Source organism: Dreissena polymorpha, chromosome 3, assembly GCF_020536995.1.
Source record: "Dreissena polymorpha isolate Duluth1 chromosome 3, UMN_Dpol_1.0, whole genome shotgun sequence".
NCBI classification, from domain to species: domain Eukaryota; kingdom Metazoa; phylum Mollusca; class Bivalvia; order Myida; family Dreissenidae; genus Dreissena; species Dreissena polymorpha.
Window position 1 is genome coordinate 88,742,621 of NC_068357.1, and position 19,353 is coordinate 88,761,973.

At 36.8% G+C, this 19,353-nt stretch overlaps 1 protein-coding gene across 2 annotated transcripts in view; it reads left to right on the forward strand.

The window, feature by feature from the left end:
* LOC127875188 (RNA polymerase II-associated protein 1-like) overlaps positions 1-19,353 on the forward strand; it is a 64,224-nt gene that overhangs the window by 18,893 nt on the left and 25,978 nt on the right. For both annotated transcript variants that reach the window (XM_052420039.1, XM_052420040.1), the window contains exons 15-27: positions 749-818; positions 2,798-2,898; positions 4,810-4,865; positions 5,855-5,947; positions 8,220-8,369; positions 9,385-9,538; positions 9,870-9,941; positions 10,753-10,862; positions 11,200-11,404; positions 12,119-12,271; positions 14,016-14,158; positions 17,766-17,975; positions 19,079-19,204. In XM_052420039.1, coding sequence (XP_052275999.1) covers positions 749-818; positions 2,798-2,898; positions 4,810-4,865; positions 5,855-5,947; positions 8,220-8,369; positions 9,385-9,538; positions 9,870-9,941; positions 10,753-10,862; positions 11,200-11,404; positions 12,119-12,271; positions 14,016-14,158; positions 17,766-17,975; positions 19,079-19,204 — 1,643 coding nt within the window. The remainder of the gene's footprint in view (positions 1-748; positions 819-2,797; positions 2,899-4,809; positions 4,866-5,854; positions 5,948-8,219; positions 8,370-9,384; positions 9,539-9,869; positions 9,942-10,752; positions 10,863-11,199; positions 11,405-12,118; positions 12,272-14,015; positions 14,159-17,765; positions 17,976-19,078; positions 19,205-19,353) is intronic.

Here is a 19,353-nt window from a genome sequence, read left to right on the forward strand (position 1 = left end):
ACGCTAACGGGCCCGTATTGGCACTATAAAATAAAACTTCTATACCAAACTTTGTGAAATGTCTTATTTCAGTCGTTGCCATATATTTCAGAGATAGAAATAAGTGGTTTCCGATTGCCCGGGTTGAGTAGATTTTGGGCTGGGAATGTCAAGTCACAAGTTGATAGTCCAGACAGCTAACTAGATTTATAGAAATCTTGAACCATTTTGTACCCACTGTTTCTCACTTAAAAACAAAAAAAAAGCAAATTCAGGCCCATAAAAGGGCAGTATGAATAGAGTCATGTCAGCAATGCTATACATTGTATTGTTGTCCTTTTGTTGTCCTTTTGTTGTCTTAAAAGTATTAGATAATAAGGATGTGTTCTTGGTCCTTGGATCTAAATTCTTTGCACAGGCAACCAAATACTATAGATAGTTACCCATCTGGGCAACCTTACATACAATGTTAGTTTTGATCCCTGTATATTAAACACATTTGAAGGGAAAAAAAAGGTTGTGATTTATTACAATCAGTTAAGATACTTAACTTACCGGTAATTGAAGTGATACCAGAAGCTGATATATGCCATTACACTTGTTTAAATAATATATATTGTAAATAATAATTCCAGGAAATATGCAGGATTGTTTGTTGATGTTCAATGTGTTAAAGGAAGGTTAATTGCTTTTCAAATGTTAAGATGAATGCTAAGGTTAGCTACCATAGGTGGCACACAAACAAACAAACAAATCATTAACTTTACAGGTGTTCATTCAGAAAGGACTGATTGAGCTGATAATCAAGGAATTTCTCCCAATGTCTGGGAACTGGACAGGTAATTAATATATTGGTCTTTAAACATGTACAAAATTGGTTATGGGAAACGCTGTTTAGGAAACTAATGGTGTCGTACAATTTTATATTGCCATAAGATATTATTATTTTAATGATTCAAGGTTATTAATAAGCCCACTGCCGGTATGACCTAAGGGGACTTAGGTTTACCCACTGTCCATCCCTCCATGTGTCAGTTTGGCTGACTCTGGATCCTGCATTAACTTGAACAGTACTTATGCTAGGTTGTTGAAGCTTAGTACATGTATGTAAACAGCAAGCCATATAAGGTATTATGCATGTTACATGTGTATTTTTTTTTCAATGGAAAAAAAATGTGTTTACTGAAATAATTGCAAACTTAAATCTGGATCCTGAGATAACTAAAAAAAAAGTGCTTAAGCTAAGTTGATGAAACTTTTTAGTGGATGTAGGGCTACATAGGCAATATGCACATTAATAAAAAAAGGTGTAAATGTCTGATTCTGCCAGTCTGTCAGGTTTTTGTTGCTTTGGTTACAAATGCTTTGGTTACATAAATAACTGATAGCCATAATATGGATCCTTTTATAATGTAGAGGCATATGGAAAATATAGACATTATTTCAAATTTGTCAATTAGTATGTCGGTCTATTAAGTCCCCAAATCTAGATCCTGCAATAACTCAAAAAGTACTAGGGCTAGGTTGATGAAATTCAGTATGTGGATAATGGGCCATTTTAGAAATATGCACATTATTTCATGTTTTTTTTGCAGACAAATATTGTTAGCTGGGTTTAAAAAAAATCTTCATCCTCTGACAAGTTTTTTAGCTAGTTTATTAAGTTTAGTTTCCCATGTGGGAAACTCACGCTTTACATGTATCTTTTTATGCTCCCCCAAAATTTATTTTGGGGGAGCATATAGTCGCCGCTTCGTCTGTCCGTGTGTGCGTCTGTCTGTCTGTCCGTCCGTGTACAATTTTTGTCCGGGCTATTTCTCAGCAACTAATGACCAGAATTCAATGAAACTTTATGGGAAGCTTCACTACCAAGAGGAGATGTGCATATTATCAGCGGTTTCTGGTCGGATGATTTTTCACAGAGTTATGGCCCTTTGAAATTTTTGAAATTTTCCATTAACTGTACATATAGTGCAATTCTTGTCCGGGCTATTTCTCAGCAACTAATGACCGGAATTCAATGAAACTTTATGGGAAGCTTCACTACCAAGAGGAGATGTGCATATTATCAGCGGGTTCTGGTTGGATGATTTTTCACAGAGTTATGGCCCTTTGAAATTTTCTATAAAAAAAATTATTGTCCCCCCAAGTACTTTGCCCTCAAGACGTTTCCTTTTATCTGAATATATAGTGCAATATTGTGACAAAAAAAAACTTTGGGGAGCATCACCCGTCTCCTACGGTTTCTTGTTTTGTGTCTGTTGGTCTGTCTTTAAATACTAAACAAATATGGATCCTGCGATAACTCAAGTGTTTTAGCAAGGTTAATGAAACTCAATATGTCTAGAGAGGTCTATATCAGGTGTATGCAGGCTATTTGAGTTTATTTTAGATTACTTAGTAAGTGGAAATAAGGCGATATGGTGAATATAAATTTTATTTCAGTTCTTATTTAATTTGGCCATAATTGTGATTGCTTTGTGTAAAGTAATTTTTTTTTAACTAAAATGTATCCTGCCACAACTTAGAAGTACTTATAATAGATGAGTGAAACTATTGGAGAGCCTGTTCTTGCTGCAATATCATTAACCTGGTACTGCAGTTTTGTCTGTAACAAAGCTCTCGTTAAACACAAAATCAATTAAAATTTGTGGCAGTGTTGAATGCTTTTAAAGAGCCTTACCTAATGCCAAAGTATGTTGTTTTCCATAAGATTTCTTAGAATGCTGCTAAAAGATGTACGGTACTTGTTTATAGAATCGAAATGAGCCTTGCTCTTTTTCCCAGAGCTAGGCTCTAATGTACTGTGTTTCTACAGGTTGTGGTGTGCTCAGTGATGTGTATGGCATGCCACTGAGAGAGGCTCTCACACTGATACTCACACTCTGTCAGGCGGGAAGGAACATGGCCGCCATACTGGTAAGTGACATCAGTATTACTGAGTCAGGGACCCACAGTCGTTTTTAAAATGACCAGGCTAATCAGGGACAACATATTCCACCTAGATTGGATTTTGTTTGGAGGAAGTTTCCTTTAAACAATTTTTTTAAGCGATAGGCGTCGTCCCTGATTATCCTGTTGAGACTGCACAGGCTTATCTGGGATGACACTTTAGGCACATGCATTGAGCCCAGATTTTAGCTCACCTGTCACGAAGTGACATGGTGAGCTTATGTGACCGTGTGATGTCCGGCGTCCGTTGTGTGTGCGTGCGTGCGTGCGTGCGTGCGTCCGTCAACAATTTGTTTGTGTAGACAGTAGAGGTCACAGTTTTCATCCAATCTTTATGAAATTTGGTCAGAATGTTTATCTTGATGAAATCTGGGTTGGGATTGTATTTGGGTCATCTGGGGTCAAAAACTAGGTCACTAGGTCAAAAACTAGGTCAAATAATAGAAAAACCTTGTGTAGACAATAGAGTTCGCAGTTTTCATCCAGTCTTTATGAAATTTGGTCAGAATGTTTATTTTGATGAAATCTGGGTTGGGATTGTATTTGGGTCATCTGGGGTCAAAAACTAGGTCACTAGGTCAAAAACTAGGTCAAATAATAGAAAAACCTTGTGTAGACAGTAGAGGTCACAGTTTTCATCCAATCTTATGAAATTTGGTCAGAATGTTTATTTTGATGAAATCTGTGTTGGGATTGTATTTGGGTCATCTGGGGTCAAAACTAGGTCACTAGGTCAAAAACTAGGTCAAATAATAGAAAACCTTGTGTAGACAGTAGAGGTCACAGTTTTCATCCAATCTTTATGAAATTTGGTCAGAATGTTTATCTTGATAAAATCTGGGTAGGGATTGTATTTGGGTCATCGGGGGTCAAAAACTAGGTCACTAGGTCAAAAACTAGGTCAAATAATAGAAAAACCTTGTAAAGACAATAGAGGTCGCAGTTTTCATCCAATCTTTATGAAATTTGGTCAGAATGTTTATCTTGATGAAATCTGGGTTGGGATTGTATTTTGGTCATCTGAGGTCAAAAACTAGGTCACTAGGTCAAATAATAGAAAAACCGTCAACAATTTGTTTGTGTAGACAGTAGAGGTCACAGTTTTCGTCCAATCTTTATGAAATTTGGTCAGAATGTTGATGAAATCTGGGTTGGGATTGTGTTTGGGCCATCTGGGGTCAAAAACTAGGTCACTAGGTCAAAAACTAGGTCACTAGGTCAAAAACTAGGTCACTAGGTCGAATAATAGAAAAACCTTGTATAGACAATAGAGGTCACAGTTTTCATCCAATCTTTATGAAATTTGGTCAGAATGCTTATCTTGATGAAATCTTAGTTGGGATTGTATTTGGATCATCTGGGGTCAAAAACTAGGTCACTAGGTCAAATAATAGAAAAACCTTGTGTAGACAATAAAGGTCACAGTTTTTATCCAATCTTTATAAAATTTGATCAGAATGTTTATCTTGATGAAATCTGGGTTGGGATTGTATTTGGGTCACTTGGGGTCAAAAACTAGGTCACTAGGTAAAATAATAGAAAAACCTTGTGTAGACAATAGAGGTCACAGTTTTCATCCAATCTTTATGAAATTTGGTCAGAATGTTTATCTTGATGAAATCTGGGTTGGGATTGTATTTGGTTAGTCAGGTGAGCGATTCAGGGCCATCATGGCCCTCTTGTTCCAGATTGGAGCTCATTTTGTGGGCCTTAGCATATGTGCTCTGACAGCTCATTCGGCATCTATGATCATGGCTGCTGTGCTGTTGAATCAACTGTATTTCAGCTAACTACATGAGAATTGCTTTTTTACATACACCAAATAGAGTTTTCTTTTTGTTTGAACCCTTTGAAGGATATGTTTGTGTTACCTTTCAGCTAAGCAGATTTGGAATTCAAGAGAGGTTCCTAAGATACATTTTGACAGACACCACGTAAGTAGTACAGCTGTTGTAAAACATTTCAGGATTATTGAAAGATTTACATGAACATGTTTATAGCACATTAAACTATTAAACTTGCACTTCCAAATGCTCTGAGCTAAACTAATGTCATCAGAGACCAGGTCCGGATTTCACCAAGAGTCTTAAGTCTGTTGTAACTGATATAATTAACAGATACAGTTAACAGATATAGTTAATATTCACTTTTTGAAATTTTCAATTAAGTGAATCAAAACATCATTTAAAAATAAATCATGCTTTGAATTAAACTTCTGTTTGAAATAAACAAGTTACAATTCCATTTTGTGTTACAAAATCTACTTACAAATACTAATATGACTCCATACAATCTGCAACTAAAGCCAGCTATTCTTTTAACTGACTTATACATTTTTGAAAAAGTGTCGTCAGTATGTTCAGTTTTCCAGTCTGTAAAGTAATGAAAACCCTGGATGAATATAAATGGATCATGATTGATTGACACTTGAGCCTCATTCCGGAAAAACATGCTTAACCCTTTGCATGCTGGGAAATTTGTCGTCTGCTAAAATGTCGTCTGCAGAATTTCTTAAATTAGCATATACTTCTATTTTTTTCAAAGAATACTATCAGAATAGCAAACAGTTTAGATCCTGATGAGACGCCGCGTTCTGTGGCGTCTCATCTGGATCCAAACTGTTTGCAAAGGCCTTTAAAATTCGGTTCCCGCACTGAAAGGGTTAAAGCATGTGTGTAAAGTGTCCTCCCATATTTGCCTTGGCAGTCTGAGTAGGCTAACTAGGGACGACACTTTCCAATTTTAATGTACTTTTTGTTGAAAATAAGTTGTTTCTTATCAAAAATCCAGTTAAGGCACAAATTGTTGTCCCTGATTAGCCTTTTCAGACTGCATTAGCTAATCTGGGACGGCCGTTTACGCACTTGCATTAAACCCCATTTTCCCATAGTGTAAAACATTTATTTGTGTTGTTTTTGTCCAGGGCTGAGTCGAGTGCAGTATACAAACTGAGACACGAGGCCCTAAAGGCTTGGAAAGTTTGCCTCTCCTATGGCCTGGCGGACACAATCTACATGTAAGCATTTTGGCGCAAACTGGTTTGAACTGGACCTCCACTGTAGGACATCTATTCTCTTTTGGCAATTTGTCGCTTTATTGCTATAGTGCTCTATCTCCATTTTAAGCTCACCTGAGCACAACGTGCTCATGGTGAGCTTTTGTGATCGCCTTTTGTCCGTCGTCCGTTGTCCGTCGTGCGACGTCAACATTTGCCTTTAGTCACTCTCTAGAGGCCACATTTATTGTCCGATCCTCATAAAACTTGGTCACAAGATTCATCCCAATAATATCTTGGACGAGTTCGAAAATGATGTTGGTTGGTTGAAAAACATGGCCCCCAGGGGGCGGGGCATTTTTCATTATATGGCTATAGTAGATTCATCCCAATAATATCTTGGACAAGTTCGAAAATGATGCCGGTTGGTTGAAAAACATGGCCGCCAGGGAGCGGGGCATTTTTCCTTATATGGCTATAGTAAAACCTTGTTAACACACTAGAGGCCACATTTATTGTCCAATCTTGATGAAATTTGGTCAGAAGATTTGTCTAAATGATATCTTGGATGAGTTCGAAAATTGTTACGTTTGCTTGAAAAACATGGTCGCCAAGGGGCGGGGCATTTTTCCTTATTAATATTATGGCTATATAAGGCTATAGGAAAATCTTGTTAACACTCTAGAGGCCACATTTATTTTCCGATCATCATGAAACTTGGTCAGAAGATTTGTCCCACTGATATCTTGGATGAGTTCGAAAATGGTTTTGGTTGCTTTCAAAACATGGCCACCAGCGGTGGGGCATTTTTCCTTACATGTATATTGCTATACATGTATATGGCTATAGTAAAACCTTGTTAACACTCTAGAGGCCACATTTATTGTCCAATCTTCATGAAATTTGGTCTGAAGATTGGTCTCGATGATATCTTGGATGAGTTTGAAAATAATTATGTTTGCTTGAAAAAATGGCTTCCAAGGGGCGGGGCATTTTCCTTATATGGCTATAGTAAAATCTTGTTAACACTCTAGAGGCCACATTTACTGTCCGATCTTCATGAAACTTGGTCAGAAGATTCATCCCGATAATATCTTGGACGAGTTCAAAAATTATGCCGGTTGGTTGAAAAACATGGCTGCCAGGGGGCGGGGCATTTTTCCTTATATGGCTATAGTAAAACCTTGTTAACACTCTAGAGGCCACATTTATTTTCCGATCTTCGTGAAACTTGGTCAGAAGATTTATCCCAATAATATCTTGTTATCTCAGGTGAGCGACTTTGGGCCTTTCAGGCCTTCTTGTTTTCAAAAATGAGTTTTTTATATAGCTGTCTTTGTGAGAACAAGATCTTTAATATGACGTAATCGGATTCAAGATTTAGTCGTCACATTAGAAGTTTTTCGTTTCCGATTTGCTCTATCTCCCACATTTTTACAAACGGGTGAATGCTGTACTGTACCATCTCCGGGACTTAGAGCAAAGTAGAATTCACACTCAGATTAGCCTATCAATTGCCATCATGTGTCATAAAAAAATATGGCTGAATAAATTAATGTCCAAAATCTTAATTGCAAATAACATTAACTTATAATTTACTAAAGTAAATATTTAATTATATTCATATTCTCCGTTTGCTGATAAACACCCCAGTATATTTTTGTCCGCATACATGTACGTGCATATATGAGAAAATAAAGGTTAAACCTTTAAATGCGTTTTTCTCCAAAAAATGAAAATGGTAGTTAGAGCACTAAAGCAATCAAGCAACGAATTGTGTCAATCTATATGGTGCCTGCTTTGTGAAATTTAGGACCCTAGGTTTTATAGCAATGTAGGGAGAGTTTTCACATTTTCATAAGACACCAAGTATAGAGTGTTTTGTTAATTTCAAAGCTTTTGATGCTATCAAATTTAAATAAAAATGTTTAAATTAGATATAAAAAAACTCAGGTCTCACTAGTAGTCCTGTACATTTGATGATTTATTCAAAGAATAAAGAAATTGGTAATGATTTTGTGAACTTAAATTCTGACACCACAATTTACATGGCAGAAAGATGAATGCAGTTTCAAAAACAAACAAAAAAGACATAAATAAGACAACAGATAATAATGAAAACAAAACATAAAAAGCAACATGTAAGCAAAGTGCAATAAGGACACAATCACTATACCCCGGTAAATAAAATCTACCAGTATATCAAATATCATATAAACATTAGCAATTCAACACCTAAACCAACATTCATTTTATGTTCTAAAATAATTTAGTTACTGCACATTGGTTTCAGAGATACTTATCCAAAGATAGTGAGTGAACTGCAGGGTTGCATTGCCTCCCCTGATGAGTCACATGACCTGTTGTCTGCTCTCATTGGCTGCCTAGAGATGGCTGTTGTCACTGCAGCCAATCAGCAGAGGGCTGGGCAATTTAAAAATGAGTATGTGTATCATGAATATTTGTTTTATTTCAACAAAATATTATTATTAAAAAACGTTTTTCTATCAAATAAAGTTTTAATATGCAATAGACCTGCTATTAAAAATAAAGACCTGTTACCATATGTTTGTAATTGGCTGAAACATTTTTAACAAAGGACCCTTTACAACCTTTCCTGCAGGTTTACTTTACTAACAAGATTAAATATTCATTGACATTGGAAATCATATTTGTAGATTTGAAATAAGTTCTCAAGATTGATAAGTACTGTTTTGACTTTGAAGCTCTGGTTGTAGAGTTCTAGACTACCAATCTGACTATTGTTGGTTCAGTAGCCAGCCCATTGGCATAATATGTTTGGGGATTTTTACATTTTCTTTGGTAGTTAACAGTTACTGTCATTATTTGCATATAGTACTTGAAAACCAAGGAAAGGTGACATACCTTGTTAATTGATATCCATGATATGATATGATATGAATGATAACACTGTTGAATAACAACTACAAATAGACAAAACTTTATACAGTGTATATCGAGGGGATCGATTTAAATGAAAATATTTTTGTTAGCACGAATCGGTGTGATGTGTTAAGTGTTATTTTTGCTGTGTCTCACTGTGTGACAATATGTTCCTTGTTGTAGATAAGGTACCGCATTTTATTGTAAGATTTCTTTCCTGCTGATGTAGCTTAACCCTTTGCATGCTGGGAAATTTGTCGTCTGCTTAAATGTTGTCTGCTTAATTTCTAAAATTAGCATTTTCTTCAAATTTTTTTCAAAGAACACTATCAGAATAGCAAACAGTTTGGATCCTGATGAGACGCCACGTTCTGTGGCGTCTTATCTGGATCCAAACTGTTTGTAAAGGCCTTCAAAATTCGTTTCCAGCACTGAAAGAGTTAAGTATCACGTTGTTCATATTTGCATGCTTTTTATGTGGCATGATGATGCTTAACTAGTTGGAAAGTCAATATGATTTGTATAAATACTTGGCAATGTTGCTATGGTAACAGACACCAGGGTGGCAGTTCGGAGGTGTCAGAGTCACATGATGTAGCAGACGTCACATCATGTCTGACATGGAGTCACGTGGCTGACCTTGTGCGGCCGGTGACCTTGATTCTGCAGCAACAGCTCACTAACATCGCCTCTCATTATCCCGTACAGGTAAATATTCAAGCTTTAAAGAAAAACATTGAATATTTTTTCATTATGTATGCCAAACATTCATTCAAGCTCTCAAGAATTGTTCCTTATGGTAAGAAGTTCGACAGGTGTTATTTGCCTTGATTAAAAAATATCCCTTTTTCAATTTATAATTTTGCTAAAATGATAACTACTACTTGTGAAATGTGTATGGATGTGGAGGGGGGGATTCTTCACTTTTGTAACAAGCTCATGTTTCTCATGGTTTGTGTATTTGTGCTTAGGGATTTAGCAATAATTGGGTGACTGTAGTCTTGGTAACATTCATGAATGTATTTTTATGTTGTTGCAGAAGCGGGGTTTGCAGTTGTGCCAGTCTTGTCTGAATTTTATCACCACTTTTTATACATGCGCACAGAATCAGGTAAAACTTATGTCTAAATGTTATAAAATATATAAACATACATGAACAATCTTCGGTTATATCGGAATAAGTGTTTTTTTCCCTGTGTTACTAGCTGAAGAAAATTAGTAAATGTAAATGGCTTAATTGTTCACACTATTCCGTTATCACCAGACTGGCTATCCCAGTTGATAAGGAACTGGTCTACAAACTTGAGGATTGGGGGCTTAATCACCCGCGTGGTCACATAACTTGTGAGGGTATTGCATAAGTATGTGCACTTAGTACTGGTAAATAAGCTATCCAATTAAATGCGTGAGTTGGGAAATATATGCGGCTACAGCTGTTTGGTATCCGGGATTCAGAAGAGTCTGGTTTACAGATGGATTTCCCTAGATTAAACATGTGGGGATTCCATAGGATTGTGGTTTATAGAGTTTGCTTTCAGGTATGCCTGACTTGTGATTATCAATATGTTATGTTGTATACCTTAACATCAACTTTAGATAAAACTGAGTTAAAGTAAAATCCCATTATTAACTTTGCTATAGCGGTTCATGAGATTCAGGTCATGGTATTCAAGATATATATACCATGTTTTTATATTCCAAATTTCTTTAATATATAATATAAAGCTGAAATGCAACTATTTACCTGATTAACCTAACAGGCTTATTTGTGATGACACTTTTATTAAACTGGATTTTTGCTCAGAAAAGACTTCCTTAGAACAAACAAATGCAATAAAAGCGGAAAGTCTTGTCCCTGATTAGCCTGACACTTTTGGTTCATGCATTTTCCCAGAATGAGGCTCAGTTGATTTTTACTGCAGTTACTGGAGGGAGACCTGATGGAGTGTCTGAAGGAGATGGAAGGCCTGTTTACTTTGCTGGGCAGGCTCTGGAACTCTGTGGGCTTCACCTACCTCTTTGGAAGACTCAGGTTAATATGATATGGTGTCACCCTAAGGGTCAGAAGGTCAATTTAAGGAAAGATCAACAGAAATATGCATTTTTTGCATTAATATACGTAAAGAAGTTCAGCAACATCAGTTACTCAGGACATTCCAATATTTGACCTCCACCCAGCAAAAACAGAGCTTAATGTATGTGTGTAATATGTTGTCCCAGATTAGCCTGTGAAATCTGCACAGGCTAATCAGGGATGACACTTTTCCACCTATACTTGATTTTTGTTAAAAAGAGTCTTCCTTTTAAGAAAAAATTCCATGTAAGCAGAATGTGTTGTCTCTGAAAAACATAATTTTCCTTTTTCTTAGCACATATTCCAACATGGTGCAGACAACTCCTACCACAGGGGAGGCAATCAGTTGTCTCCCTGAGTACTGGAGCTCTTCAGTGGATGAAGAGAAGTTACTGCCTTTAGTTCGTCTGCATTCACCATTCCCATTTGTCATGGCTCTGTACAGACTGATTTACAATTTTGCAAAGATCAATAGAGGTCTTCTGAAAATCTCCACAACAGTAAGATTGTTTTAGTGTTCTTTTATTTCTTTGGGTGAATTTGTTTCATAGAGACATCTGAAAGTGTCATCGTTTTGTAATAGAGAGAACACAAAGGGGACATATTTCTTGATAAATTTATGAATGTACTTAATTGTCCCCTACCGGTTTCACCGGAGGGGACGTATGGTTTGCGCTCTGTGCGTCTGTGAGTCTGTCACACTTTTCTGGATCCTTCGATAACTTTAAAAGTTCTTCATATTTTTTCATGAAACTTGAAACATGGATAGATGACAATATGGATATTATGCACGTCATTTCATTTTGTTCCTACGTCAAGAATTCTGGTTGCCATGGCAACAAATAGACTAAAAATACTGCTGAAAATGGTGGTTTGCTGGATCCTGCGATAACTTTAAAAGTTCTTAATATTTTTTCATGAAACTTGTAACATGGATAGATGGCAATATGGACATTATGCACGTCATTTCATTTTGTTCCTACGTCAAAAATTCTGGTTGCTATGGCAACCAAAAAAAATTCTGAAAATGGTGGAATTTCTGGTAATAGTGGAGCCGGTAGGGGACCATATTGCTTGACAATAGCCTTGTTCAACTGTGGGTTTATCCATTCAAGTTGTTTGTATTGTGATTAACTAAATTGTTGTCTGAAAAATTTCACACAATTAAAAAGAACATTTGAAATTTCACCCACATCTGGATTATTTGATTACAGGACAAAAGTTCTGTGGTGTATTGTGCAATCATGTGTCCCGATGTCTGGTCCTACCTAAGAAGAGCAGTTCTTCCATCCTCCTCCTCATTCAGTCATTTCACAAAGTGTGAGACACATCTCCAATACTTTGTCATTAAACTGCTGATGTTGGCGGTAAGTATTGTAACCATTTGTTTAAGGATGGCAAAAATTATGTATTCACTTACATGTTCATTTTAAAAATATTATATAATTTGCAACTTGTTGGTACTGCAAAAATATAGGAAATCATTCCAAATTGTTTCATTTTTAGCTCGACTATTATATATGAAATATATATAGTGGAGCTATCCTACTCACCCCGGCGTCGGCGTGACCGTCTGCGTTAGCGTCTGCGTTAGCGTGCATATGTTAAAGTTTTTGTACTACCCCAATTATTTTCATTGTCCCTTGACATATTGCTTTCCTATTTTGTATACTTGTTAACCAACATCACCCCAACCTATAAACAAGAGCAGACAACTCTATCAAGCATTTTGTCATAATTATTGCCCCTTTTATACTTAGAATATGCATATTATTGATAAATCTATGTTAAAGTTTGCGTACTACCCCAAATATTTCCTATATCCTTTGACATATTGCTTTTATATGTTGCAAACTTGTTTACCAACATGACCCCAACCTATAAACAAGAGCAGACCACTGTATCAAGCATTTTGACATAATTATGGCCCCTTTTACACTTAGATAATTGAACATTTTGCTTAAATTGCCATAACTTCTTTATTTATGATCACATTTTATTATTACTTTGACAAAACAACACTTACCTGAATACCACAATGGATTTCACCCAAACAATACCACACGCCCCTAACCAAAATCCCTTCCCCCCCAACCTCCCTCCCCCCCCCATTTTTTTTTAAACTTCATCTAATAAATAACCACACCCCACATTATACCCCCCTCTCACCCCCCTAACCCCCCACCCACCCCCAATTTTTTTTTTTTAAACATCATCTAATAAATTACCACACCCCATATTATACCCCCCTCTCACCCCCCCTACCCCCCAAAAAAAAATAAGTTTTTTCCTTTTTTTATTTTTGAAAGATCGTCTAATAAATTATTGAATATGAACAATTTCCCCATGATGGCTTACGTAATACTGTCAAGCACTCAAATAGTCAAGCGCGCTGTCCTCTGACAGCTCTTGTTCCTTTCAAATTTAGAGACTACTTTCAACATGTATGATTTTGACAATTGATTGTGAAATCCAGGTTTATCCTATTAGATCTCATTTGTATAATATCTGGAAACTAAATGTGATTTTTGTACCAGGTGTATATTATATCTGACCAGTTCAAATGTAATGAAATGTTGATAATTTATTAGATGCTTTCTTAAGAATCTTAAATCAATTTAGCCAGAATATAGCATACTTAAACAATTAATAAAATTTCTCGATAGAAAACATTCACTTAGTTCAGATTGTAGTTAAAAATATATGATATGTCCAAAGTGATCAACTATTTTACCTTCCTTTAGATAACCTTTTGTAAATATTGATTATCTTAAATATACAGAAATTGGCTGAAGTACTCACTTTCCTATCAGAAGCATATTACATTATAGAAGCTAATTTAATTCAGACATTAATAATAATGGAGCATTGTTTTTGGAAAACTGGGCTTAATGCATGTGTTTAAAGTGTCAGGCCACATAGGCTAATAATTGACAACACTTTTTGCGAAAATTGATTTTCATGAAAAGACTCCATAAAAGCTGAAGGTGTTGTCCTAGAATATCCCGTGTGGACTTCACAGGCTTATCTGGGACAACACTTTATGCACATGCTCTAAGCCCAGTATTCCCAGAACAAAGCTCAATAGTACATGTTAGTCCTTTTTTATAGCTCAGCTATGACGAAAGTATCACAGTGGACAGACTGGTTGTACACCAGCTGTCATTGTCCCTGCTAACCAGTCTGCAGTATGGAGAAGAGTATCTGGCACATGACCTTCTGTCGACTGTGGTCTTCAGTCCTCTGCTTTGCAGGTGATTATGATATAGTTTCATCATTTCTTTGTTACTCATTGAATGAAAATTACATAAAGGTGGATGGGTTCAAGGCCATGGTCTCTGTTTTATGATGAGTTATTATGATCACCTTGTGGGTGGCATCATCTGTCATTTATCTTGCTGCATGCAATATCAACTTTTAGTTAGTTCTTTGCCATATTTTCACCCAGTCGTTATGAAACTTGGTCATAAGGTTAATCTTGACAATATATCGTCTGAGTTTGAATCTGGGGAACTTAAGATCCAAAACTAGGTCACCAGGTAAAATCTTTAAAGTACATCGTGACCATTCTAGAGGCCTCATTTATGACTCAATCTTTATTAAAATCTTGATGGTCAGAATGTTAAACTTGACAATATCAAGGATATTTTCAATCTGGGTCAAATGCGTCCAAAAATTAGGTCACATTGTGTAAACTTAGGAACACCTTGTTTCCACTCTAGAGGTTAGTTTATTACTAAATCTTAATGAAAATTCAACATTATCTTTTACTTCTCAAAGTCTAGGCCAAGTTTCAGTCTGGGTCAAGTGCAATATGAAAAGATGTCACCAGGTCAAATCTTACCTGGTTACCACTCTTGAGGCCTCAATTATAACTGAATGTTATCGAAACTTGGTCAAATTTTTATCTTTAAGATTTCAAAGCCATTTTTGAATATGAGTCAAGTGGGGATAAAAGCTATATCAAAAGGTAAATTCTACAACAATATGTGTACCTTGAATTGGTGGCCACCATGACCCTTTTGTTGATGAGAATTAAAAAAAATGTGTTATAAGATTTATTTTTTTTACATACTTTTTGAGACCCTACTATTTTTTGCAATCCCTTTAAGAACCAGAAATATTGCACACAACTGTTTGTGTTTAAATATTTAAGCTTTTTAATTTCAAAATCATATTTTGTGAAAAGCAACCATTCTCTGTCTTATTCATAGGATTATGCCAACATTGTTGAACAAAAGATGTTGGATTATTTTTTCCAGTCTAAACATGCTGCATTGTTTCGGAAGATTCCATACTAAAGTTATATAATTTGTTTGCAGTGAAGAATTTCAATAGATACTTTTTTTAGCTCACCTGATTGCTCAGGTGAGCTTTTGTGACCGGTCTTTGTCCGTCGTATGTCCGTCCGTAAACATTTGCTAGAGGCCACATTTCTTGTCCCATCTTCATGAAACTTGGTCAGAAGCTTTGTCCCAATGAAATCTCGGCCAGTTCGAAACTGGGTTGTGCCGGGGCAAAAACTAAGACAACTAAGGCACAAAAAAAAGAAATACCTTGTAAACACTGTAGAAGTCACATTTCATGCCCAATCTTCATGTAACTTTGTCAAAATGTTTGTCTTAATGATATCTTGGTTGAGTTCAAAAGTGGTTTCAATCCGTTGAAAAACATGGCCAGTGGGCGGGGCAGTTTTCCTTATTTGGCTATAGAGAAACCTTGTAAACACTCTAGAAGTCACAAATTTTGCCCAATCATCATGAAAGTTGGTCAAAACATTGGTTCAATTGATGTCTCGGACGAGTTCGAAAATGGTCAAGATCGGTAAAAAAACATGGCCGCCAGTGGGCGGGGCATTTTTCTCAATATGTGTATAGTGGCAGTTTTCCCAATTTGGCTATAGAGAAACCTTGTAAACACTCTAGAAGTCACAATTTTTTCCCACTCATCATGAAAGTTGGTCAAAACATTGGTTTTATTGATATCTCGGACGAGTTTGAAAATGGTCGGGATCGGTGAAAAAACATGGCCGCCAGTGGGTGGGGCATTTTTCTCTATATGTATATAGTGAAAACATGTGATCACAGTAGAAGTCATATTTTTGGCCCAATTTTCATCAAATTTGGTCAGAACATTTGTTTCCCTGATACAAGAGTTGAGTTAAAAAATGGTTCCGGTCAGTTGAATAACATGGCTGCTGGGAGGGGGGCAGTTTTCTCATTATGCCCCCCCCCGCCCTTTCGAAGAAGAGGGGGTATATTGTTTTGTCATGTCGGTCCTTCCGTCCACCAGATGGTTTCCGGATAATAACTCAAGAGCGCTTATGCCAAGGATCATGAAACTTCATAGGAACATTGATCATGACTCCCAGATAACCCCTATTGATTTTCAGGTCGCTAGGTCAAAGGTCAAGGTCACGATGACCCAAAATAGTAAAATGGTTTCCGGATGATAACTCAAGAACACTTATGCCTAGGATCATGAAACTTCATAGATACATTGATCATGAGTCGCAGATGACCCCTATTGATTTTCAGGTCACTAGGTCAAAGGTCAAGGTCACGATATGACCCGAAATCGTAAAATGGTTTCCGGATGATAACTCAAGAACGCTTAGGCCTAGGATCAGGAAACTTCATAGGTACATTGATCATAATTTGTAGATGACCCCTATTGATTTTCAGGTCACTAGGTCAAAGGTCAAGGTCATGATGACCCAAAATAGTAAAATGGTTTCCGGATGATAACTCAAGAGATGGCCTAGGATCATGAAACTTCATAGGTACATTGATCATGACTGGTAGATGACCCCTATTGATTTTCAGGTCACTAGGTCAAAGGTCAAGGTCACGGTGACCCGAAATAGTAAAATGGTTTCCAGATGATAACTCAAGAATGCTTATGCCTAGGATCATGAAACTTCATAGATACATTGACCATGACTGGAAGATGACCCCTTTTGATTTTCAGGTCACTAAGTCAAAGGTCAAGGTCACAGTACCAAAAAACGTATTCACACAATGGCTGTCAAGGTCACGGTGACTCAACTTAGAAAAATGATTTCTGGATGATAACTCAAGAATGCTTACGCCTAGGATCATGAAACTTCATAGGTACATTGATCATGACTCGCAGATGAAATAATGATGAAACTTGACCAGGATGTTTGTCTGGACAATATCTAGGTCAAGTTTGACATTTGGTAAAGATTGAATGGATCGACTTCTCTCAGGTGAGCGAACTAGGGCCATCTTGGCCCTCTTGTTTAGGAAAATCAGCGAAAAGCCATCATGTTTTAATTTAACTACAGCAGATTTGTAGGTGGTGATTTTGTTAAAAACTGTATACATAAATTACGACTGTCAATACAATATAACACACCAGCTTGTTATGCCCCCGGTAGGGTGGCATATAGCAGTTGAACTGTCTGTCTGTCTGTCAGTCTGTCTGTCTGTCTGTCTGTCTGTCTGTCTGTCTGTCTGTCTGTCTGTCTGTCTGTCTGTCTGTCTGTCTGTCTGTCTGTCTGTCTGTCTGTCTGCCTGCCTGCCTGCCTGCCTGCCTGCCTGCCTGCCTGCCCGAAAACTTTAACATTGGCCATAACTTTTGCAATATTGAAGATAGCAACTTGATATTTGGCATGCATGTGTATCTCATGAAGCTGCGCATTTGGAGAGGTGAAAGGTCAAGGTCATCCTTCAAGGTCAAAAGTCAAAAAAATACAATCCAAGGGAAGTAATAAGCTTTAAAAGGGAGATAATTTCTAAACCTGCCAAATGATATATTGAAATTTTATTTCAAAGCGACACAATAGGGGGCATTGAGTTTCAGACAAACATATCTCTTGTTTTTAATGTATTACAGAGGAGAAAGTGAAGATGAAACCGCAGCTCAGTTGGAAAAAATGCATGTGTCCTCCCCTCCCTCTGCAGGGATAATAATCACCCCCACAGCGGCCCCTCTTCCGTCCAGTGCAGGCTCACTCAGTGAGGAGGCATGCGGATGTTTACCGGCTGTGAGAGCAACATACATCATGGCATTCAGCCATATGGCAGAGATTGTCATGGAATCAAGGTTGGTTTTATTGAAATTTGTTTTAAGAACAGATGTGAAAAAATTGTCCTTTTCCTAAAAGATAATATGCTTTGCTTTTCTGATTATCTTAGGATGTCAAAAGTTAATGGATGCAATAATATAACCAGTTGCTATGACACGCTATGGAATTTTCAACCGATAATTGGCCAACAAAGTCTTTGATTGGCATGTCGTGACCTGTTAGATGCATATTCATGTATTTATACTTTTAACTGTGTTTTTATGTCCCCCACCACTATAGTGGGGGACATATTGTTTTTGCCCTTTCTGTTGGTCTGTTGGTTTGTTTGCTCCAACTTTAACATTTTGCCATAACTTTTGCAATATTGAATATAGCAACTTCATATTTGGCATGCATGTGAATCTCATGGAGCTGCACATTTTGAGTGGTGAAAGTTCAAGGTCATCTTCAAGGTAAAAGGTCAAATATATAGCTTCAAAGCGGCGCAGAAGGGGACATAGTGTTTCCGACATACACATTTCTTGTTTATATATATAATTTAAATATTTGCAATGCAGCAAATACCGGTAGTGACATTCGCCCTACATGTTTATTTTTAAATGTTTCATGCTGTTAGGGAATGTTAAGTCCATTATTTGGACTTGATACAGATAAAAAAAATAGTAATATACTATCATTTTTTTCCAAACTTGCAGTCTGGCTCTTACAAGAACAAAGAATACAATTTTCCATTACATTCATTAGTGAAAGTTTTTGGGTTTATACTTATAGCTTAATACTTATGTTGCATATTTTGTGAAAGTTTTATTATCCCCTGCAAAAGGGGGAGGGATATAGAATTGGCGTTATCTGTCCATCCGTCATTCTGTCACACAATTTTGAAATTGGCAGGGAATATCAATTCAATGAAATTGCTTGTTTATTTAAGTTTTGAAACAACTTCTGAACATTTTCATAGGAAATTGACGAAGAGAGAGTGCATTGAAAACCTGATTTTACCCATGTATATTTCCTAACAACCATACACCTTATGCTACATTTCATCTGCTATTTTCAGTTTACCCATGTATATTTCCTAACAACCATACACCTTATGCTACATTTCATGTGCTATTTTCAGGCACCATTTCATGCAAAGCAACTGGCAGGCCAAGACATGCTTCTCAGGCCATATTGGCGAGTGCCTGATGCCAAGAGACTGGGTCTACATGCCTCTCATAGACCTCTACAACCAGTACTCTACTGTGTATGTAACACCAAATGAGCCTCGTTCTGGGAAAACTGGGCTTAATGCATGTGCATAAAGTGGCGTCCCAGATTCACCTTTGCAGTCTACACAGGCTAATCAGGGACTACACTTTTGACTTTTATGGAATTTTTTCTTTTACAGTAAAG